We start from the raw sequence: 25,817 nt of genomic DNA, 5'->3' as shown, positions 1-25,817 counted from the left end.
TTAAATGTTACCTGTCGGCTATTTGTTCCTTCTTCCAATTTGAGGGCAAGCCCTCTTTTTTCAAGGATCCTCTAGTTAAGGGGTTTTTAAGGGGATGCAATAATTTGCATCCTCAAGTATCCTTACCGGCCCCGGCTTGGAGCCTCGATGTGGTGCTGGGGGCCCTACAATCTAAACCATTTGAACCCTTAGCCACCACAGACATTAGACTCTTGACCTGGAAAACGGTCTTTTTGGTGGCTATTACATCTGCCCGCCGTGCGGGTGAACTTTATGCCTTGCGCCGGGACCAGCCCTTCCTTAGGTTTCACTTGGACAAGGTAGTTCTCAGGACAGACATTACCTTCTTGCCTAAGGTTGTTTCTACCTTCCACATGTGTCAGGACATTGTTTTGCCTACCCTGGCTCCGAACCCGACTACCGACACCGAGAGGACCCTCCATACCCTGGACGTTCATTTTACTTGGATAGAACCAAGGACTACAGCCGTTCCGAAAGACTGTCCCAGTGCTATTCGGAACCGAGGAAAGGTCTACTGGTGTCGGCTCAGAGACTCTCGAAGTGGGTATCCAACACCATTGCTCTATCCTACGAACTCTTGGACAAACCCTTACCAACCAGAGTTCGCTCCCATACCACAAGAGCGGTAGCGGCCTCGTCTGCTTTTTTGTCCGGTGTCCCCTTGGATGATATCTGTAAGGCTGCTGTATGGTCGCAACCTTTGACTTTTATTAAGCATTACAGGTTGGACACAAGAGCCAAAAGGGATGCAACTTTTGGGAAAACTGTCTTGCTGTCTGGTTTACATTGACTATAGGTAATAGTCCACTGGGTTCCAGACTTGGACAACATGAGACTCAATGCTTGGTGTTTGTGGACGCCCTCATCAGGGCTTGTTTCTTGAGGTGGGATTTCTCTCCAAAGTTTTATAAACAAAACAATCAACTCTTACACTTGTGTTAAGTTATCTTTATTGGTACCATTAACATTGTGATCTACTCAGGTGTCATGACACTCCCGCCTCCACTGACCTTAGCTTGCCAGTCTCAACCCATTTGTATGATTCACAGAGACCACGAAGAAGAAGGACAGGTTGCTTACCTGTAACGGTATTTCTTCGAGTGGTCATCTGCGAATACATACAAATCCCGCCCATCCTCCCCTCAGTGTCCTGCTCAGATTGGCTCATTCTTTGTCGCCTTCACGGCGGAAAATTGCGGAACTGGGGAAAAGAGCGGGAACGGAGGTTTTATAGGGGATGGGCGGGGTTACCGCCAAAAAGTTTCAACATGTTGCAAAGTGTACTTTGCCTAGTGATTCCAGAAGTTTCCGAAGGCACTGCGCAGGCACAGTACAACCCATTTGTATGTATTCGCAGATGACCACTCGAAAAAATACCGTTACAGGTAAGCAACCTGTCCTTCCCCAGTGACTCCATCACAGTCGCTAATTAAGTCACAGAAACTCTGTGGCAAAACACAGCTGTTTATAAACGCCCCCCCCCCTGTGCTCTTTACTTTGCTGCACTGAGAAGCCCACTATTGCCACGGAAATGGGGCACCAGGCCACATGAATGCAGCTAGGCATTATCACATCAGACATGGCAGTGGGGGGAGGGTTCTCAGTACCAGCAACAGCATGTCAAGGAAAGGGGCGCATGCCAGCAGTTGGTTCCAAGTCGGTGCTGGGATGAGTGTGTAAACACCTGCTCATTCCCTCACCAACCTAGGGACTGACCCAGGTGAGCATCGGGGCCAGAATAGCACAGTCTCAGCCAATTGTATCCTCACCCGTCTGCTCAGCCTCTTAATTTATACTGATGTTAAATCCTGAAGAGTTATGCTGTTGTTCTTAGAACTGTTCCTTGTGTCTAAAGTATAGAATTAATTTAATTTTCACCCTCATATCTCCATAACTATGTTGTGCTTTTCTGTTTTGTTGTAGATGATGTTGAAATGCAAAGATAAGAAATGGTACCAGTTCTGACAAAACTGCATCTATATAACTTTACCTTGAAGAAAAATCTTCTTTTCATTAACTTCTGCAGGACCAGCGAACTGGAAGGTTGTCAGCCAATGGATACTGATATTTCCTAGCACAAATTACACACTGTTTACCTCAGTCGTACAGCTTTAACTGAGGATAGTTATATTTAAAGCTGACACCCACATTGTGTGTGTGTGTGTGTGTGTGTGTCTTACCTGTGGGCTGACTGAGAGCTTGGGAACAGAACTGATAAAGAGAACACATGGACAGGACAAAAAGGAAAATTAGGTATCAGATAAGCAGGGGCAATGCAGGATCTATCCTGTGTTAATATTTCATATGCCAAAAGTTTTTGTGCTATTGTTGTTGCTGCCAGTGTTTCAACCTCATATAGGAGGCTGCAATAAATCAGGGGTCCAAGAGCTAGAATAAAGCTGTTCAACTTACAGGACTACTAGTAACTGATCTACACCTTCCCTCCTTAGAGCACGTCATTATAGCTGTTACTGGAAATGACTGCTGCCAGCTCTGTGGTCTGATAAACTGGAAGTACATTGGCTCCATCCTGAGTCTATACATAGTTAACATGCACATAGTTTCTCCTTGGACCCCTGATCTAATATTCTTGTATTTGTATCATCATACTGTTGCTGTGTTCAGGTTTCATGACAAGGCATGGTTTATCATGATGAGAATGACCCAGATTAAGCCTTGGAGTTGGGCTTTCCCCCTCTCTCACCCTCATTTAGCATGGCAAGGAGGAGTTTAAAGGTTTTTTTTTTAATTAACTTCAGCTTCTCATTTTGTCCAAAGCCAGCAAGCTGTGTTCATTAATGCTAAACTTCTATTTATTTGAAACCAGTCTATTTCTTAACTTGAAAGTGGCTTGTTTGAACAAACCATGTTAAGCTTATCCACAGTAGGATCTACTAAACTGCAGTTAAACGTAAGTGACAGTCTCCAATTTTGTCATAGCTGCACAAGTAGAGGAGAGCGGGAGAGGGATCATATGAGCCCCAAAATTTACTGTAGTTTATTTCTGCCATAATAAACCATGTGAATTGTGATGACTGAAAGCAGCCAATGTTAAGTGCAAAACAAGAGTATATGTTTCTTTTGCATTGTAAAAAAAATATACAAGTGATTGAACTGCACATCATGCTGGAAGTTTTCATTTGTGTTATGGCTGTTTAGTGTGAAAAGTTTTTTAAAGTCTGTTATAATGAGAAAAAACATTTGTCATCTTTCAACCACCTATATTTTTTTATTTTCCTGAAAATATGGTTGGGCCGGTTTATAAAAATGTTTTAAAATGATTATGAGTTAATTCATGCTGTACATATTCTTTTGTGTGTTTAACAGAATGTATTTGTGCAAGCACTTAAATAAGATCTATCAGATATGTAGCCAGCTTATATACCCAATTAAAATATAATTCCCAGGTGAAATGTTCTTGAGTTCAAGTGGTGTTGGACTCTGAGATATAACTTGATGATAATAGCAAGCATTCATAAATTGTGTTAAGTGAAAGTAACTTCAGAAATATTTCAAATATATTTAGAAGTCAAAACCTGTCAAGACAGGAGTTGTCTCCAGAATCAGGTGCACATTTACTTAGAAGGAAGTCCTGTTGATTTAAATAGACTTTTCTTCCCTGTAAATGTCCTTACATTCACTGCATGAAATACAAAATAATTGTGAAGTCAGGGCAGATGTTTTTCCCCAAAGAATAGCACTCGAAACAAAATGTTGACTTTGATGTTTTACTGATTCAGCAACTCAGAGATTCCTAAGTAGATTTATGAGATGAAGGATTTAAGATGTGCCAAAACTGAAGCAGTATATTTTTAGGTAATAAAGGCTGCATCAAAGCCATAATGTAAGAAGAATAAGAAGGATTTATTTTTTAAAAAATTAAAAAGATAGACATGTTTGTCATGTTGAAAGCTGGGAAAAGTGATTAATCTGTGATAATTTTCAAAGAGCCTTAACTAGTTTAGGCTTTATATGTAAGCAAGTGCCAGTATGTGGCTAGGCAATGTTTAGGTTTTATTTTCCTGAACTTGATTGTAATATGTATGCGCTGAATGGATTTCTTGACTTGTATGTGATAAACATAGACTGCAGAATGAAACTTTCTGTTGTGTTTTCAGCAGTGGTATATAGAATTTGCTTTTGCTCAAAACAGATTATTTGGTTGACCTTCACATTGTGTATGGTGCCATCTAGACTGAAAAAAGTAACTGACTGGCTTTGCACAGTGTGGTGGTTTAAATCAGAAAAACTTGTTTCTAAATAAATTCAATTTAAACCCCGTTAGATGGATGCAGTTAAGCGCCTACAACAACCTGATTTCAGCCAGCAGCCACTAGGGTCAGTGGAGATAGACTTGACTAGTTGAAGGAATATTTGACTCTCTTTCCAGTTATCATTTGAGGTTACACTATAGCTCACCTGCATACATCATCATGTGAGCTCCCTGCAGTACACTTTTAGTAAGTACACTTGTAGTAAGGTACTATGAAATCTGATTGACTATCTGGAAAGCAAATTCAGACATTTCAACTTTATGATGCCTTGAGCTTGTAGAAGTAATGTTGCTGTAGGAAACATTTGAATTGGGCCTAAAGCAAGTTGCTTAGGAACTAGTTACTTCTTTTTTTAAAAAAAATCATATTCTGTTCCCCTAAAATCGTATAATTGTTTTTTGTGATAAATTACCTAAGTCGTATTTCCTTATATAAATACACTGAATGGGATGCGTAAACAAAATATTAAGAATATGGTAAGTGATGTGAACATTAAATCATCAACATTTATATCTGTTTGTTGTAGTTGCTGTTCTTTGTGCATTAAGCAATTTCATGTTTCCAGTGCTAATTTTTCTTTTGTGTCCAAAGACATTGTCCAGCCAAAAACAAGCATCTTCAGGCTACAAAAGTTTCAGATGAAGATATTTAAAGCCCATGCTAAAACATTATCCTAAAGATTTGTCAGTGCTTATCTTTGGCTGGATTGTGTTAAATACATAGATTTTACTTGCAGTCAGACCCAGTAAACTGAATTAATACTGACTAGTTTTCAAAAGGCCCTTCCATTTTACACAGAGCTAAAAATTAAATAAAATAGTTACTTTGGTCACTCAGGAAAATGGCCAAAATAAGCAAATTCTATGATAAATCAATAATTATTGGCCTCAGTGTTCCTTTCTGTAAAACAATGGAGTGATATGTTCTTTTTGAAGTTATAACCTCATTTTGAGATAAACGACATTGAGCTCAGGCTGAGTAGCTGTTTGAACACCAAAGTATTTGACAAACAACAGCTGGATATCTATGAGAAAGGATGGTCTCTGATTAATTTTAAGAAATAATAAATAAAATAAAGAATCAGGAAGCCCATGGAAGCACAAATGATGTGTCAGCAAATATCTGTTGTAATTTGTATGTATTCTCACATTTTGTACCATAAATAAGTGATTTGGCTAGAAAATATCTGAAGTAATTGGGCTTGGTAACTAATTGTGCCATTTGTCCAGTTCTGTCAATTCATTGGTTCAGCAGTGTTAATCCAACTGGAATAAGAGACAGTTGTATTTGTAAGACAGTTAATTTTGTATAGTTCCTTTCATGTAGTTTGGGGGGAAATCACTTTCATCTACTTTGTTGGCATTTCAGTCTGTGTTTGAGAAAACTAGAATAAGAATGTGTGGAGATTTTAGTTTTTAAAAACAGTTCTGTAAACTCTTCTGTGGTGTATGTGTTCTTTTTGGAAGCCTCCTGTGATTTTTCGTCAAATTGGTTTTGGATGTTTTTCATTGTGATGTGCTGAATCTTCTCAGGGTTTGAATTTTTACATAAAATGGGGGACTTTAGGAGTGGGTGAAGCTTCCTGCAAGGGCTTCCCATCTTTTTTTATCACTTTGCTGTTCACAGCATTACAATTCATTGCTCTGGCTTTTTAAAAAGAGAGAGGGAGGGCAGGAACCCCTACCCCAGTAGGTTTAGCCTGTAGCCAGGTTTGGCTAGGAGCTTAAGCAAAACTCTTTGAGTATGAGCTTCTGATCCATAGGCTTTTCCCCTCTGGCTACCAAGGTAATTTCACTATTTATGAAGAAGACTATTTTAATTGTGCTGAAGCAGCAATTAATAGGAGCTGTGGGCATAGTTTCAATAGGGAGAGGAAACCTGAACGTATTGTGCAGCTTGGATGGGAAATGCTGAGGTTGTCAGAGGCAGGCCATGATTGCAGAGGTGACAGAGTGTGGGAGGGCAAGAATGGATTTGCTAGTTTTTTTGAGTCTTCATTGATAAAAATAGCAAGATGGGAAAACATGCTTTGTAGTGGGAGAGAACATTCACAAAATAAGTCCCCTATTTCGGTTATTTTTCTTTCTTTTTTTTTCTAGCACTTTGACTTGTGTCCTAGGAAAGCCAGAATCATACTCCAGTAACATTACCAGCACTTCTGCAACAGGTATGATCATCCAGATGAACTGTTGTTGATACCTCTTGGATAGCAACATTATCTTCTCCCACACAAATGCACCACCTTCTTCATACCTGGACTGCTTTTACAATTATGAAAAAATATTGTAAAAATATATTGACATGTGGAGTTCACATCAAGTGCTTGTTTTAGCCTCTTTAAAAAGCAAGGAGATGCAGATTTTCTTGGGAGTAGAGTAACTAGGTCAGAGCTTCTGGTGCTTGGGACTAGAGGAAGCAGGTGAAGTTAGGAATACTCCAAACAGAACAGACTCTGTGCCAGCAATGATCCTTCTTCAATTACATTTGTGTAATGATCAAGCAGCTGATACTAGGTCAAGGCTCACTTCATGATAGCAAGGTGGAGTTGTTGCCATTACTTCAAAGAAAAAAGCGTCTATACACAGCCTAGGTGAACTATTTTTTTATACTGATATTATATTGAAATGCAAACAAACTGCTGCTACTTGTCTTTATGTAATGTTATCATGTTTAATTACAACAAACTAAAGACACGTTTCTTTAGTTAGAAAACTGCCAAATTGTAACTTCTGAATGTTACTTAATGTAAATATTTTGTGAATTTCAAGCAAGTCTGAAAGTGTGACACCATTAGCCTACCTTATAGCGCATTAGGTATAAAGTAACCAATCTGATTTCCATCTGTTCTCTTTGTATGGTTTTATTACACATACAGCATTGACAATACTGTATTAGAAAGCTATAGCCAAAGGAGATTTTTTTTTATGCAGCAACTTTTCCTTTTTGCTTTCCATAGCACTGATCTAATCTGAACTGTAAACTTGAATTTCTTTTCCCTGCACTTTAAGTAAGGCAAGTTTGCATATTTTATCCTTTTTAACATGAGTTTATAATTGATTTATCTATATATATATGATAGTTTAGGAAGTTCCTTTCAGCAGACTGCCTGTCTGTACACAAAGAGCTGTGCATCCTCACAGACAGGCCCCTTGTGGCCAGGGGCTTTCTTCTGAAGATGTGGCCCTGTAGCTTCCATTGAAATGAACAAGCAAGTAGAAAGTACAGGAACTCCACATAGGTGTTGGAATTCCAGTGTCAGGATCAAACTGCTAGATCAGGAAAATTCATTATAAAAACAAAATGCATTTTCTTAGCATTTTTTTAATTTTTAAATTACTGAAACACTTTCAGATTTGTTTAATGATCAACCCAACTTGTAATGTTGTCCACACTAAGATGCAGTTTGGTTCAAGGGAAATGAATGAGAGCTAAGCACAGGTAACCATGGCTGAATTACAGCCAAAATGTTAACCTATTTATACATAATGCTATAAGAATATAGTTTATTATCAAATTAAGTATGTATATGTAAACTCTTATTTTAAATAAAACTTGTATTAAGTTTGTCAAAGACCTTAATGTATATATGATGCATACAGAAGTCAATTAAACGTATAATAAGACAAAAACCATCTCAAGATGAGATAACAGTAACAAATTAATCCATCATGATTGATTAGATATACTACACAGTAACAAAAGGAGTTATCTGGTTTAACTGCTCCAAAATAAAAGTATATATATATATATATATATGTACACACCATTTGAACTGCAAAATGGTTTGCAATAGCTGCAGCTTGTGCGTAGGTATTTTTTATAACTCTTGCATTTCATGAATATATACAAAAATCAAAATTTTCAGGTATTTTCTTCAGCCTTTAAAAATAAATTTCCAAAAACTAAAAGTGAATACCATGTATTTTTATTTTATTTTATTTTTTGTCAGTTGCAGATTTCTTTTTGTATTTTGATTTTCTGGTTTCTGCATATATTTTACATTCATTGTTACTTGTCTTCAGAATGTTTTTAAAAGTATGGTTGATGAATTGTCTTATTTGTTAGTGTTTAGACACATAAGAGTGAGAATATGACTGCACTTGCAAACAACTGAAAAGTGCTCACTGTTTGCATTTGTTTACTGTGCAAATTCTCAGCTGCATTTGTTTCCCCAGTCTAGATATTTATTTGTGAAGTAGTGTGAATTTCATTTCTTTGTGAGAGATTGTGATGTTGCTGACCAAAAAATAATAATAATAAAAATAAAAAATCTGTGTAATGAATTTTATACTTGGGGCTGGTGGCTGGCAAACAGCTGGAAGTCCAGTACATGTGAATTACCCATACTTAAACATTGTTTAACCCACATTGACAACAGAACCAAGAAAGGGCACATGGATACTACTATACATGTTTCCTGTAGAAATCATGTTTGCTTTTATTCCACATATGAGTTTAATTTCTGGTTTTCAAATTAATATCAGGTCTACTTTTCATTATAGAAATCAACAGTGCAACTAAATCAGTATTAGCAACTTTTGATAAAGCACTCTGAAACTGACCTTTCATACTTTAAGCTACTGTAGTATATGTCTTCTTTACCCCTATACTCCCTCTATTTTTTTTAAAAAAAACCATATACTTACCAAAATTTTGATTTCCTCATCCATGGAGCTACTATAACATTGGGTAATGCAAACAGGGAAACTGTTGGATGTTAACTCCCTTTTAAAAAAATGTAAATAAAGTGTACTTACATTATGTGAACACAGACACGCCACTATTTGTATTGGTTAGACCTAGGGCGAACATGCTGCTTTCTGGTTATGCTGTTTCATTATGCAATCACCATTGAGGGGGGGAGGGGAATGAAGAACATTGGTAAATGTTTCAAACATTACTCATTGGGTAAGCATGCTTAATATAGGCCTTCTAGCTTTATAAATATCTTAGTCCCTGTACATTGTGTCCTTTTCAGTTTTATTTTTCTCCTCATTACCATTGGTTAATTTCACTCTTGCAGAGCCCCACTATGTGTTCTGAAGATGAAACTGGGAAATGCATCTTAGGATAGGGTTGCAAATTCATCTGTCTACCAATATAGTTTCGTATGAACTGCAAACCATACTGTTACAAATGGAAATGTTAGATTGCATAGTTATTTTACTTAATGTACTTGATCCTAAACTATGTCATAACATTAAAATTAAGTATGGGATATTTTTGTAAATAAAAATACCTGTGCAGCTGGTATTTTAAAAAGAAAAATGTACTATACGTTAATGTTTCAGGAAAAAAAATTGTTCATATGTGTATATGAATGTGTCATTCTGCTGAAGGGCTCTGACTGGGCAAAATAAACTATTCAAATCTCTCCTGAAATAAAACAAACCTTTGTTTTTGCTTCATATAGATTTCCTCCCTCTAAATGTGGTCTGTGACTGATGATATCTGCCTTTCTTAGTGATCTAGGAAATATACAACCTGTCTCCAAGATCCTCTATATCAGCTAGTGTGTTTAATGCCCATATTTAAAACAGATCTGTTTGGTTTTCACTTTTGTTGGCTCAACACAATCTTACAAGAGGTCTTGTAGTAGTCATTAATAATGAGAGAGGTGATGGTCAGGGTAGCCATTTGTGTAAGCCAAGAGGGCTGCTCCCCACTATTGTCATTTATGCCTCCCATGCTTCATACTACACTGTTGCACATACTCCAGGACTTTCCCTTGGTTAAAGTGATCTGGGAAAATCTACCCCATTATTCTGAAATGGTTTTAAATGCTGTTTGAATTTTTCACACATGCCCCTACATTTTCTGTTTTATGTTATGATAGACTTGCATGAAAATCCTTTAAAACAAGAATGGTTAAATATAATGATACCTTTCCCTGAAAGACATTCAATCTTTTTAAAACCTAAATGTTGGTTTATTTGGATATAGCTTCAGAATCAAATTCCAAAGCAAATCTTGTTCTTCTAAAACATTCTTCAGTCAATATTGCTACTAGCCCATTAAGTAATTCACAGATTAGAACAAGGTATATTGCTCCATAAAGCACTTGTTTATGTCTTAATTACTCATCACTCCATTTATTGTGTGTACTTAGAAGTCCTACTAGAGTGAGTGGAATTTGCCCTTAGATAGCATAGCTTTACTGGTGTACATATCTCAATACCTAACTTGAGGATGTTGCCACAAGTGTCACTTATCTTGAAGATGCATTTTAAGTCATGGGTGATTCAGAACTTATAGATGGGATTTGTGAGTTTCTTCTTTTCAGTGTTACATTTTCAAGGAGCTTCCACCAAAGGTAGTCTCAATTTGTTAGATAATTTCAGACATTATGACTGCCATATAGAGGCCACTGTAGAATTTTTAAAATGCTTGCATACTAGGTTCTCCATCAGTTCAGTGCACCATGCAATGGTAAAGCAATAACAGAAATCTAAGTATAGTATCTACACAGTCAGCAACAACAAAAAAACAAATTCAAACCACATCAAAGACAAGGTTCAGTCAGATGGATGGTTAAAGAGGCAAGTTTTAAAACCACTCAACAGACTAGAGTTCTAGAATGGAAAGGAAATTTTATTCCCACAGCAAATCACACAATTTTGATTTACATTTATTTTTGTAACTCCTGTTTTTGTTTTCACTTTATTCTTGGAGAATTTGGGTGGGTGGTTTGAGTGTGTTTCCCCCCCCCCCCCCGCTACTGAGGCGAAATAAAGCCAAAGGTATTTCTGTTCAGCTTTGTAGTGCTGTGGATGGAGGGGGTGTTTTTGTTTGCTTAAAATGTTAAATTGAGAGGTTTGGAGACTTTGGGATATCCTGGGGCTGCAAAAAGAAGGCTGGAGATTACTTTCCTAGATTCCTGCCCCAGGAGAGATTTTCTCCCTTCTGCAAAGAGTGTGTCATAGTCTTCTACCTATAGCAGTAGAAATTCTTTGTCTCTATTACTGTCTTAATATGACACAAAGACATGATGAACAACAAAACTTACTCGCTAATTAGAGTTGACAAACAAGCTGCTATGAGAAAGCAGTCCTCAAATGGAAGTGCACTTGCTCTGCTTTAAAGCAGAGTTGGGGATTATCCAGATCTTGTCAGACTGCAACCTCAGCTTGTCTGGCCATCCCATTACGCCTACAAGCTGCTAATTTGTTTTCAGACATAATTCAAAGTGGCCATTAGGATCTATAAAGCCCTCTATGTCCAGAATCTGAAAGACAATAGTTCCCTATATAAGCCTGCCTGGGATTCCACCACTGTTACAGAAATGTCTGATGAAGACACATGAGGGGGGCCTTCTCAGTGGTGGCTCCCAAGATGTGGAACTTCCTCCTATGGCAGGATACATTAGCCCCTCTCTACTTTCCTGCTCACTGGCATTTTTTTATTTAGGCTTTTTGCAAGTACTATATATACTCGTATAAATCTAGAAATTTTAATCAAAAAATTGACCCCAAAAAACTGAGTTGACTTATCCACAGGTCAGTACAGGTACTGTAAGTATTATACTTTAACACTTATTTGAAAAAAGGAACTATCCTCTGGTGAAATGCAAAAATATAATCTGTCCTGGAATCACTGACACACAACTCCTACTCCTCAAATTCTCTCATCCATCCAGTCTTTATTTTGAGCAAAACAGTCTGCTAGAATTTTGTAAGTTATTTGGCATTGTTTTCCTTTGCATCATCCTTTACATCCTTTGTTACATGCCCCTAGGTTTTATCCTTGACTTATCCATTTTGACCACAAAATTTACCCTTGATTTATACATGAGATTGACTTATAGTCAAGTATATACAATAACTGCGAGTTGTGCTAAACTAATGTTTTAACTGGGTAGTTAATCTTTTTTAAAGACTTTTATCATAAGCTGGGTGTTTTTTTTTAATTGTGTTTTGTTTTAATCTATGCTGACAGCCACTTTGGGCCCCATGTGAGGAGAAAAACCACTTTTGTATCCAGGGCTTTAAATTTTAAAACTAAAAGTAGATTCCTTGGGACCATTACTTGAAAGATTTTGTGCTCTTCCTCTATGCACATACCGAACTAATTTTTTCTTAGAGGCCTCACCCTAAGTGGCCGTACCTAATAAAGTAAAGTAGATGGCTACCAGGGAAAATTCCTTTTCCTGTAGCACCCTCGCTACCCCAAAAGGTAAGGGGGACTTGGGGTCCCCACCAACAATGATAGTATCTCCTTGGTATTTGAGGTAAAGTTATTAGCTCTATAGGAAGCCTGGGAGAGGTTGGGTAACTTTTACCCAAAAGGGTAAAAGGGATCTATTTAAGGTAAAGGGGATCTTTTACACCCGCATATACCAGTACTAATGACTATGAGACTGGTTTTAAATGAATAAAAGGGTTTTATTTAGAAATGTGCAAAGGGGCACACAAACACACAAAACCAAATACAACCTTAAGAACCACACAAGGCCAATAGAAAAAGGTGCGAAAGGTTGGATAGAGAGAAATCAGGAGTAAGGAAGGTGATAATTACTAGTCCTGCAGAGAGGATTGCATGGAAATGGAGTGGAACTCAGACTGCATCTGAGGGCTATGCAGAGAGCAAAGCTCAGGTCGGTCTGCCAGAGCCTCAGTCTGTAGCAGCATGTAGTAACCTGCCACAATATATAGTAGGAAATTGGGCATGTGTGGGCCTGAGATTTATATCTGATTTCCTAGCCTCAAGGGGCACTTGGTGCTATCCTGCCATGTAACAAAGACCTGATAGTCTTCCCATGGAAAGGACAATAGGATTCTGGAACAACTGCTGGTTTTAATGTTGGAGTAACAAAGCACTTGATAGTATTAGAGACAACCCCTGCACGAGGGAGTAGGGGGAAAACATAGGGGCACAGCCTGGAATAGGAGGGAAGTTTTGTTTTTCAACTTCTTTGCGATGGGATTTGCTGAGTTTCTATTATGAGATGATATGTGGAAAGCCAGAGTGGGGTGGGATGGGATGATGAGCAAACCGATTTAGGCCCCGTACAGCCTGGCACAAAGTGCCAGCCTGTGGGAGGACTCATGGCAGAGTGTCTGCATGCTGGATGCTGTGACTCCACCCTTTCGTGCCATGACACCGTGCACCATTCTAGACAGCACGCAGCATCATGGCCTACCCTGGCGCTGCATCTAGATGGTGCAGTGCCAAAAGGGCATCACAAAGCCATGCCGCTGTGGCTGTGACACCCTTTAGAGGGCACAAAAAGGAGATGCATTTTGCAGCTCTTTTTTCCACCCTCCGGAGGCTGGATCAGGGCTGCTGCATGCAGTGGCCATGGCCCTAATCCAGCCAGTAAAGGGGTGGCTGCATGCCTCCCGTTAGGAGCTGTTTGTACAGCCCCTTAGTCTTTATTTAGAGTTATCTAGGTACTTCACATGCCTTCAGGTCAACATGCTTTTTCTATGAGAAGCTTCCTAGTCTTCCAAAGATCATCATGACCTTTTATCACACACCTGGCTCTGTGAAAATATGAAGCCCCATATACCCATGAGAGAGGGTGAAGGGTGTTATAATACCCTATGTCTATGACAGTATTCCCACAGTTATTCATATGCCACCATCTCTGTAGTTTTTTCACCACCAAGAAAAAACCTTACTCTGCATTGAAAACTACCATACAGGTACCTGTTCCTCTCAGAACCTTATTGCTTTATTGAACAAACTAGGTAGGCAAGTGAAAAGACATGTGTGGTTGTTTTTTTCTCCCTCTGCATGATTCTGATTCTCTTCAGCTTGAAGAAGCATGGAAGGACATTGTAAAAGCTTCACTTTTGCCAAACAAATTATTGCAGCTTGCAAAGGGAAGAAAAGGGGAAGAAAAAGCATATGCATCTTTTTGTTTGCCTGCCCAGTTTGTTTAATCATGCAATCAGGCACTCAATTTTAAAATGCATTTTGAATTTCCCTTACCTAAAATGCATGGACTGGAAGCGTTTTGGATTTTGTAGTTTTTTCAGATTTTGAAATATTTGCCTATACAAACGAGGTATCTTAGAGATGGGACCCAAGTCTAAACATGAAATTCATTTGTTTCATATACCCATTTTAAATATATAATTAATATATAATTATAATAAATAATACAATTAATAATTTTGTTTATGAAAAAACTTTGTGTACATTAAGTCACCAGAAGGCAAAGGTGTCACTCTCTCAGCCACCCATGTGGACAATTTTGGATTTTTCATTTTGGAATTCCAGGCAAAGGGGACATAATTGGAATGTGAATTTCATTGCTACGTGCTTTGGGTTTTCTTTTGTTATATTTTCTGTTTACTTTGAATGTAGCTGTTTTTATGTTTGTTTATGGTAAGCTGTTTTGAGAACTTTATTTTGGCAATGCATATATCATATATATATATATATATATGTGTGTGTGTGTGTGTGTGTGTGTGTGTGTTACAAACTTGCATTGGCTAAACAAATTTATAATATAAGTAAATAAAGGTTTTTGGCTCCTTTAATATCTCTTTTTATCTTATCCAGGTTTCTCTTTAATGGCAATTTCTATTTCATAGTAATATGTAGCATAAACCATGTAATTAAGGTTTCAACCACCGGGTGGCAGCCCTAGCTAACATATTTGATAGCTGAATGCTAAACGAAGGAACTGGCAAAACCATCTCTGAAGATTTCTTGCCCGAGAAAACCCATGAAATTCATGGGGTCAGGTAAGTCAACAGGCATCCTTAAAGCACATACACACAAAGTGTTTAACGCTTTTTAATGATGTAAATTTTACTTTGTTTTCTTATGTGCTACTTATTTCCATGGAAGTATTCAAAATAGTCACTCTACAATTTAAAGTTTTATAGATTATACATCTATGGTAATGGCACTTTACAAGATGATTAGCACTAGGACTACATAATAGTTTTATTATTATTCAGTTTTTGCATTGAGCCTGATATCTTGCTAGTTAGTCCCAACAACGGTAAATCTGCTCAATCAAGTTTTGAGTGGTGTGTAAATACACAGGTACATTCCATTGACAGAATAAGTCTACCCTAGTCAGGATTAACAACAGGATATATGGACCAATGTTTTTTAAAAGGTTCGGTTCACTTCCAGGAAGTCAACTCTTTTAAATATATCAAGTTAGACCTCAGCATTTGGCTTTTTATTTTAAGTAGATCGGAGCCAGCATGGCATACTGGTTTGAGGGCTGGATTACAACTCTGGAGACTAGGGCCCCATTCCCACTTGGCAGATAAAATGGATCATATTGGTGCAATTCTGATTCGGATTATGTTCTGAGTCTAATTTTTTCCATCAATTCCATTACAAAAAGGGGCAAATTACCTCAATTTATTTAGACCCTGTTTTCGTTCCCATTTATTTTAAATCACTGTATTTTAAAGCGGATTAATTTGCTCCGCGTTCCCATTTTGTCTGCAAGCTGTCAATCAAGTGCGTAGGCTTATGACGTCACAAGTGTCGTCACTTGATTCAAAACACTTTGACATGGTTTATTTTGCTCTCCGTTCCCATTTCGGGAATGGCTGCAAAGACTCTTCTGTCTGTCTCACCAGAGTCCCTTTGGGAAAGAGAGAAGAGAAGGCTCTATCCCCCCCTCAGATCCCTGGGCATCCAGGCTCTCCTGTGTCTTCCCATAGTTCCTCTGGAAGAAGAGAAGGAGCCTCCATTTCCCCAAATCCTTTGCCTCCCCCATTGCTCCCTGGGATGGGGGGCGATCAAGCAGGCATGTACTGCAAAGCCCATCTGCTGCTCAGGCAGAGGTGAAAAAAGAAAAAAATAGTTTAAAATGGTGTTCAATGGCTCTCCTCACACATCAGTCTATGAATGTGGAGCAGAGGGGAGGTTGCAGGGGGAGTAATGTGTTTACTGATTTTGGAGCCCAATGTAGCTCGATCGCCTTACCCTGCTTCCCAGTCCACTGGGGTAAAGGCTATGTGAATGGAAGAAAATGGTGCTGGCGATACAGAAAGAGAACAATGAGGGTGACACCCCCAAGCCAGCCCCTTGAGCACTGCTCCTCCCATCCCTAGGTTCCCAAATCAGACGCCCTTTCGTCCCCATTCATTTGCCCCGAATCAGACTCCAGAGGCACAGGAAAATTCCCTTAAAAGCCACTGTTTTTTAAAACCGGTTTATTGACCTAAAATTCGGATTTTTCAGGATAATTCGATTCAGATTCGAATCTCAATGGAAATGATATCGGAGCAATGCAGGTCGAATGCACGCTCTAATGGAAACGATGCACCCATGATTCGCATCCTGATCCGCATTATAGGCCAGTGGGAATGGAGCCTAGGGTTCAATTTATACTGGGTGATGTTGGGCAAGTCACACTCTCTCAGCCACAGGGGAAGGGAATGGCAAACTTTCTCTGAACAAATCTTGCCAAGAAAACCCCATGATAGGTTTGCCTTAGGGTCACCATCAGTGGGAAATTATATGAAGGCACACATCACACAAACAGTTGTACATAGCTCTCAATAAAAGGTAGCCCTAAAACCTTAGATATCAGAAGAAGTCACATCAAAATTATCAGTGGGGAAAAGGAGAGTACTGGTAGCAATGATAAATCAGTGCATGGCCTGTTAAATCAACAGCATTTGTGGGCTCATAAATACCATTATTCTGTCCCAGCAGCTATCTGCAGTAGACATATGTAGTATTTCTGATGTAACTGTTGAATAGCTGGGAAGGAAAGTGCTACTTCTATGTAGTGGGGAGCTATTTTTATATAGGGGATTATGATGTCTGTCTACTAAAGATGTAAAAATCTCTGCACAATTTCTGCTAGAAACAGTTTTGTACCAGAGTCAAAAGTGAAATAGGGCTTTGAATTCATTGTAGAAAATATTCCACCCCATCTCTTGATTGTAGTGCGATGTATTGATTTAACAAAGAACAAATTTTGTTTCTCTTGAAAATAGTTTTGTTGTTGTTGTTGTTGTTTCTATTATTGCACTTCACTATGTGTGGAAGCAAGGGAAATGTCTGGACTTCAAAGAATACATACTTAGTAATAATAGTCATGATCTTCCAGAATCCTATGCTAGATAACAGAATATTTTATAAGTTTGCTAAGGAATATGGAGGCGGGAAGAAATGAATGGCCTTAGAGTCTGTGAAGATTTCATTTTAAATGTTAACTGAATGTCAAATAAAGTTTGAAAGAGTTTCTGTTAAAAACAAGCCACAGTGCAGTTATACCAATGCAGTAGTGGCTGACACACATACAGTGGAAAAACTAACTCCCTTCCTATTCCTCTGTTTTTTAAAAAAACACTCTGATTCAGACCTTGTCCTAATTATTTAGCCCAGGATTCCCTCCAATGTAGCTTTTCAAAATTGTTCATTGAATCTCTTTGCCTCTAAAACCTGTTGCTTTTCACAGGTCTTTAGTAAGCCATTCTAAAGTCTTAATTAAGGCAGTGTTTTCTCAAATCTCAAAGCACTTAGTCCAATGGTTATTTCAAGCAAAGAGATATAGATATACAAAAATATCTGTATTACAAACATGATGAAAATCCTGATTTTCAGTTCAGCACCATTGCACAGAAAAGTGACTAATTTCTTTTTCTGTCTGACCATTTTAAACTACAAGCTGAGGAACTTGAAAGGAAAATGGGAGGCTTGGAGAGGAGGCTTTCAGCCCAAGAGAGCTCCTGGGCCCAAAGTGGCCTCACACACCTCTTGAAAGGAACCACAGACAGGGATCACCCACAGAAAAGAGCAATGAAACAGAAGCGGAGACATTTCCCTTCTATCTGCTATAAAAAAAATAAACCACTTGCTTTCCAGATATGTTACCATCCAAAATACACAAAACAGTGATACCTTTATTTGTGTCAGCCAAACGTGCACAAAATACATGCTTTCAAAGCTCCACTGGTGTCTTCATCTGTGTTAAATATCATACAGGAGAAGAAGAAAAAATGACAGTGTTAGAGTCACAAGCCTACATTTTGTCAACATGTTAGTTTTTGGTCTAGAGGCCTACCAGTGCATCCAGAGACCATTCCGCTCTTTGCCATCCAAGCTCTGGGAGATGAAGTGTCATAAAATCCAGATAATAAAATTTTAACTTCATTAGTAACAGAAAAAAGGAAATTCTCTTGAGAAGCAGTGTGTTTGTGTCCTGGGTGAGGACAGGTGGCTTGTGATCTGGCCCGCCAGAGATTCTTGAAAACAATAGATGTAGCAACCTGTAGATCTTTCAGGATTGAATTTAAGGTCTGCTTCTCATGTCAGAGTTGGGGAAGGGGTCTCACGTCATCTGTCAACTTATGGCAACCCCATTAATTTCCTTACGGTTTTCTTTGCAAGAAATTTTCAGAGGTGGTTTTGCTAGTTCCTTCCTCTGCAATATAACCTATAGCACCAGGTATTTGTTGGCAGTCTCCCATCCAAGCGCTAACCAGTGGTAACCCTGCTTATCTTTCAAAACTACTTGAGAAAATCACCTTGAAAAGTGATTTTCCATCTCTCACCTCTACAAGCCCCACACCTCCAATTATTTGTTCCCTTCACTTACTCATGTGGCAAGTAGTTGCCAGGCCTGCTCTTACATAGGTTTTGGAAGAAGAGATTTGTGGAGATTTAGATCATTTTAAAGATATTTGGGTAAGCCCAATGAAATTCACGGGGCTGCCATAAGTTGACAGGAAACACACAAAGGCACACACACATGCATTGAACACAGGTGGAGATGCATATGTCTAACAAATCCTGTGGCCTATAACAAATTGCCAGAGAGAAATATCCCAGTGTTCTCCAAAGCTCCAAAGGAGCTCCATTCTGGTGTAAGCTACCCACAGGCTTTTGTTATGTTTTCTGTCCCTCCTCAGCATTCAGGGATGAGGATGAGAGAGCAAAATAGGGTGACTGATCTTTTCTGAGCCATGATAGCTCAGTGTCCTTGGAGAAAATCATTACGGTATGGTCTCTGGATCAAGGATTTAAGGATTAGCTTCCTTTGAGAGGCATTGCTGAATATCCAGGCTATTAACATTCCTTCATTTACCTTCTTTCCTACTTTTGTTCAGTTCCAGACAGGAGTCCGCACTGCATGTTTGGCCATGGGCTTGCTATCAGATTATTGTGAAGAGAACTCATTCCACCAGTTAACTGTCATGTGAAGAAGGACTTAGCTATGTCTACAATCCTAACCCTTTTACGATCTTTAAAGTAGAGGAGCAAGAAGAAAGAGAAAATAACATAGCAGCCCTTCAACATCCTTGAAATATATTCCTTCAGAGCTGCAACATCTTCTGCACAAAGTGAGAGAGGAGAGGGATTGAGACAAATGTACTTGGCACATGATCACATTGCTTCACAATTCCCAGGCCAAAACTCAAATCATGGCTCAGAACATCTGAGAGTGCCTTTTTTGAGTAGATCATGCAAACAAGCCCGTGGGCATTTCCATCAACACTTCACAGTTACTAAATTCCTTTCACCTGGATACTGGTGAAGCAGACTTTGAGTAATTTATATTGTGGCCTTCTTCCTTTGTCCATCTATCAGTGACACAGCTAAGCTGTTTTAGAATAATTTAACTGACACATAATGCTACTCTAGATCTCCTATGTGCTCTTTGCTCTATAAATATATGGATAGGAATAGGAGGAAAATATGAATTAAATCCATTATCAAAGATGAACTCAAAGACTTGGGAGCATTAAAAGCGGGAGTTCCCTCCTGAAAGATACAGTTTGGCTGTATATGCAGAGCATGACACAAGCCAAATACAAATGCACACACCATTCAAAAATAAGGTTTGACTAATTTAGGGAAGAACAAAGAAACCCAGGAAGTGTGGCCCTTGTCCAGCCATTCAACAACCTGTACAATTCACCTAACAATTTGCCAAACATATTCCATGGGATCTCCAATGGTAATGAGCACCATGAAAAGCAAGCAGGATAAACTAGACCCTGTCAAGCACACAAGGGCTAAATTTAAGTAATGGGATGAAAGAGGAGGAGAAACAGTCGTGATCTTCTCACATACTGACTGATTCCCCCTCCAAAGCTTTTATATTATTTCAGATTTGCTTAAACAAATGATACAACATCTAAAAGAAATATAACTGAAAATAACGCATCTGAGGAAGTAGACTGAAGTCTATGAAAGCTCATGCTGCCAATTTCTTTCTTTTAGTTAGTCTCAAAGGTGCTGCAAGATCTTTCTACATACTGAAAATAATCTAGAATAAGAAAGATTTTTTAAAAAACCCTTAGATTTTGTGTGATAAATGTTTGTATGGAAGTATATATCTTTTTTAAACACAGAAAGAAGAAAAGGGGTTGCTGGTCATTTCATCCAACCACACCCTGCCCTGAAATAAAACAAATACTTAAAAGGCCCATGAACTCAGTGCTGCCTGTTTTATTACTTGCCATTAAGTATGGGGAGACTAAGCAGCCCTTCATCCCACTGTAATTGTAATCAGGTAGTCTGGCTGTTTTCAGTGCAGATTTACTTGGCTAGATAGCTGTGCTCCACAAATATGTCATTAAAAATATGTAGTAAATACTGTAAATTATCTGAAACACATGGAGTTCAATGGAAAAGTTACATTCTGTGGAACAAAACCTGCTGATAAATAAAATATGTTATAATGATTTAGACATATAGGTGCTTTAAAATAAGATTTAATTATATGTGTTAGCTAACACATTTTTTAAATCCTGAAACCACTTTTTAGAACTCATTAAATATTACTTCGTATAAAACACCAAGTTCTTCAAGCCCTTCAGGTCTTTGTGTTTTAGCCGAATGATCCTAGCACAAGAGGGTCAAAGTTACACAGGAGCAATCAGCACCTAGATAGCAGACTGAAATTGCACATGGTGATGAGATATATTGTCTTTCTTTTGAAAGTACAGTAACTGTTTCAACAGTGTGTGTATGGAAATGTACCTTTATGCAAATATGTATTCCTTTCTTTAAAATGATGTATTTCCTCTTTATGGCGTTGCAGATTTGGTTCCTCCAAATTCTAGGGATGAGATAAAGCAATAACCATCGCTGTGATAGCCTGAATGTGTGCAGTTGTCATGTGGTTGGTAATCTGAATACAAAAACCAAAGGTTACTTGAAATAAACCAAAGATTATTCCATCAGTTTCTATCCAAATCAGGTTGCCATTGTTTTCTACCAGTTTCAACTTTGGCCTGTTATTCTGCAACTGCACAAAAGCAGTCCCAGCATCTCGCCAGGGAAATGTTAATTAATTAGTATCTTAAACCCCTGTTTCAGAAAAATAAAAGATCTTGTGCTGGAGGGCAAACTAATAGAAGCCAAACAGAATCTAATTTATTTTGTGCTTAAATCAATTTATCCCAATATCCTCCAGAATGCAGCAGGGCCTCAAATTGCTTTTGGCCCATTAGCATAGCTGAATATGAAAAGAAGCAGATAGAGCTACTTAGGTGCTGCTGAAAAAATGAAGCCCCCCCCCCTATTCACCCTTACAGATTTCTGCAAAGTACAGTTTCAAGGCCATTGCTCTTAGCTGTTAGGATTCCTAAACAGATCTGCTCCAATAAAATAACCATGCTATCTTTCCACACAAGACTTACACTGTTGCTGTTGTTGTGTGCCTTCAAATTGATTCGGTCTTAAGGTGACCCAACCTAAGGAGAATTTATCTCAGGGGTTTCTTGGCTAAATTTATTCTAAGTGGGTTTGCCTTTGTCTTCCCCTAAGGCTGAGAGAATGTGACTTGCCCAAGGTCACCCAGTGGGTTTAGATGGCTGGGTGGGGATTTGAACCCTAGTCTCCAGAGTCATCATCAAACACTCAAACTACTCTGGCATGCTGGCTGACCAATAGGACTTCCGTTACTGGATAGAAATGCATAGTTTGTGGTGTTTTCTTTTGAATAAGTGATCCATGCTTTTAGTTTCTCCAATAAGTAACCAAGCTTATGTTAACTAATGGTGTTGTCTGTAAAAAAGAAAAGAGTTCTCACAGAAGCTCTAATGGTCAATAAGTATGTGTACAATTGATACTTAAATGGAAACATACCTTGTTAAAGATGTTGAACTGGATGGTGTCAGATGCATAGCATTTTTTATCTATCTATCTATCTATCTATCTATCTATCTATCTATCTATCTATCTATCTATCATTTTATATGCTGCCTTCTGCTGTAAAGGGACTCAAGGTGGCTCATAGACAAAATAATTTGAAAACTTCACAACAAAAATGTAAAAACAATTAAAAATATATTGCTAAAAATGTATAAAATCAAATAAAACATACAAAAGTCACAAACATAGAGCACACACCTCATATAAAGCCTCCCTGATAATGACTATATATTAAAAACCTGACTCCAACATCTTGTAGCTTGCTCATCTGCCATTTATGCGAGTCAAAAAGACCAAGAAGAAGAAGGATAGGTTGCATATCTGTAACTAATTCTTCAAGTGGTCATTTGTAAACTCTCACAACCCCACTTGTCCTCCACTTGTAGTGTCTTGTTGGTTCACATGGATGGCTATGTAGCCATCTTATGAAACCAATGCTTTTTGGCAGGAAGCCCCTTATATAGTAGTTGCTGGAGGTGACTTCGATGAACGAACAGAGGACTTGTTTATCAGATATGCAGATGACACTGAATTAGGAGGAGTAGCTAATATCCCAGAGAACAAAGATGAAAATTCCAAAATGATCTTAATAGATTAGAAAGCTAGGCCAAAACTAAGAAAATGAATTTCAACAGGGAGAAATGTAAGGCACAAAAATAAAACATACAAAAGTTACAAACATAGAGCACACACCCCATATAAAGCAGGAAAAAAATGAAACACATAGATATAGGATGGGGAGGGAGCATCTGGCTTGACAAAACAACAGTACATCTGAAAGGGATCTAGGAGTCCTAGTAGACCACAAGTTGAACATGAGTCAACAGTTTGATGCAGCAGCTAAAAAGGTCTATGCGATCCTAGGCTGCATCAACAGAAGTATAGTGTCTGGACTGAAAGAAGTAATAGTACCACTCTATTCTGCTTTGTTCACCTGGAATGCTGCATCCAGTTCTGGGCACCAGAGTTCAAAAAGGAGGTTGAGAAACTGGAGAGTGTCCAAAGGAGGGCGACCAAAATGGTGAAGGGTCTGGAAACCGTGCCCTATGAGGAGAGACTTAGGGAGCTGAGGATGTTTAACCAGGAGAAGAGAAGGGAGTTTATCACACAGGACGAATTTCTCTTAATTTCGAATGAAAAGAAAGTGGGGGCAGAACGCATTCATGTGAATTTGCTAGTTCATCGAATTTACGTGAATTTGAATTGCATTCAAACTGACTTCCCATTGCCTGAAAATAGGTTGCCATTGCCAGAAATTGTGTGTGGTAGTTTATCACGCAATAATGTGCAACCCCATGATTGCGTTCAGATTGCCATTGGATTATACTTCCAATTTCCCTTGTCTGATAAACTCCAGGGTTAAGAGGTGATATGAAACCCCTGTTTAAATACTTGAAGGGATGTCATATTGAGGAGGGAGCAAGATTGTTTTCTGCTGCTCCAGAGACTAGGATACGGAGCAATGGACTTGAACTACAGGAAAAGATATTCTAAATATTAGGAAGAACCTCCTGTCCATAAGAGCTGTTTGATAATGAAACCCACTCCATCAGAGAATGGTGGAGCCTCCTTCTTTGGAGGTCTTTAAACAGAGGCTGGATGGTCCTCTGTCACAGGACATTTTGAAATTCCTCCTAAACCAAAGGTTGAAATGGAGGACGTGTCCTGGAAAAGGAGGACCTCTGGCTGCCCTGGTTTCGCCATGAGTCGAGATCTACTTGAGGGAGGTTAACAACAACAACAACAAAAACAACAACAAACTTTTCAGTGCCAGATGTAGGCATCAGGATTAAGATTTGAGTATAAATTGTCTCTTAAAAAACAAAGCAAAAATAAAACCCAACCCAAATCTGTTAGAATAACCTGCTTTTTTTTTCTTTGAATGACCGAAACGCAAAGGAAGCTACTTTGGCCCCCTTGTCCCCCACTTCCCTGCTCCCCATCTTTCTGCCCTCTGTGGAGCTAGATGCCTCCTTGTGAAGTAGCCAAATGCTTGTATGTGTATGTTGAGCTGTTAAAATGAATTTTTATGAATACTATTTGATGGGTCAGACTAGATAGCCACCTGAGACCTTATAAATCCTGGAGATAAAAACATGCAGGGTGTGCTACTGACTTTGTTGTGCCTTGCTCCCTTAGTACCCATGATAAAAGAGGGACTCTTGGCTCAGAGCTTATCAGGAGGAAGGAGCTTTTCAGGCAGCTGGAAGGCAGGCCCAGAGACTTACCGCCAGGGGCCACCAGGGGGCGCTGCGAGCACACTGTCCAAGAGAGAGAGAGAGAGAGAAGGGAAGGAGAAAGCCATCCTGGGGAGGATGGAGGACACAGCAGGGAAAGGGGAGAAGGCAAGCCAGTTATTCCTGTTCCTTCGCCCTGCCTTGGCTGGTGGGTCCTGTCCTCCATTTGCCGCCGCCCTGTCCTCCTTGGCAGTGAGGACATCTGCTCCCCCTGCCCTTGTTTCCAGCGTGCTTTGAGCCCTGGGCTAGGACTAAGGGACTCACACACTTAGGAGTGTCTGCTTTGGGTAGTTTTATGGGGTTTTCTTGGGCAAAATTGGTTCGGAAGGGATGTGCCCTTGCCATCTTCTGAGGCTGAGAGAGTGTGACTCTCCCAAGGTCACCTAGTATGCAGAGAGATCTTGTAGCTCCTTTGAGGCTAACTCAAAGAAAGAAGTTAACAGCATGAGCTTTTCCTAGGCTTCACTCTACTTCCTCAGGTTAGTCTCAAAGGTGCTACAAGATTTCTTTGCATACTGATCCTACAGACTAACACAGCTATATCTTTGAATTGTATGATCACCCAGTGAGGGGTTTCCATGGACCAGCCGGGATTCAAACCCTGGCCTCCAGAGTCATAGTCCAATGTTCAAACCACTACCCCTGGGTTCAATTCCCCCAATCGCCCATAACACCCCACTAGGTGACCAGGGCCAAGTCACATGCTCTCAGCCTCAGAGGATGGCAATGGCAAGCACCCTTTGGGGGAAAAATCCCTGCCTAGAAACCCACATGAGAGGTTCGCCTTAGGGTTTCCAGAAGTCAGAAAGGACTTGAAGACATACAACAACAACAACAACATCAGCAGCAGCAAAGTCTTGAATGTGTTGCGAGATCCCTTTGCACACTGATACTTGTTACCCAGCTGTCAGTGAGAATTCAAATGTTGGGGGAATTAGCTTTGCAAAAGGCTTGGGTAACATTTGGAGCAGGTGGTTGTTGCTGCTGCTGCTGTTGTGTGCCTTCAAGCCTTTTCAGATTGGTGGCAACCCAAAAGAAATCTTTCTTGGCAAGATTTGTTCAGAGAGGGTTTGCCTTTGCCTTCCCTCAAGATCACCCAGTGGGCTTCCATGGCTGAGGCAGGATTTGAACCCTGGTCTCCAGAGTCATTCAGCCAGGCTCTGAACCTCATCGATCTCTTCTGCTACAA

The 25,817-nt window shown here is 39.2% G+C and overlaps 1 protein-coding gene across 5 annotated transcripts in view; it reads left to right on the top strand.

The window, feature by feature from the left end:
• The window catches only part of STXBP5 (syntaxin binding protein 5), a 165,932-nt gene extending 156,246 nt beyond the window's left edge, over positions 1 to 9,686 (top strand). For all 5 annotated transcript variants that reach the window (XM_042445840.1, XM_042445839.1, XM_042445838.1 and 2 more), the window contains one exon: positions 1,945 to 9,686. In XM_042445840.1, the coding sequence (XP_042301774.1) occupies positions 1,945 to 1,986 (42 nt within the window). In that variant the 3' untranslated portion in view covers positions 1,987 to 9,686. The remainder of the gene's footprint in view (positions 1 to 1,944) is intronic.
• The last annotated feature ends 16,131 nt before the right edge of the window (positions 9,687 to 25,817 follow it).

This window comes from Sceloporus undulatus, chromosome 1 (assembly GCF_019175285.1).
Source record: "Sceloporus undulatus isolate JIND9_A2432 ecotype Alabama chromosome 1, SceUnd_v1.1, whole genome shotgun sequence".
NCBI lineage: Eukaryota > Metazoa > Chordata > Lepidosauria > Squamata > Phrynosomatidae > Sceloporus > Sceloporus undulatus.
This window is presented reverse-complemented; position numbering and strand designations above follow the sequence as displayed.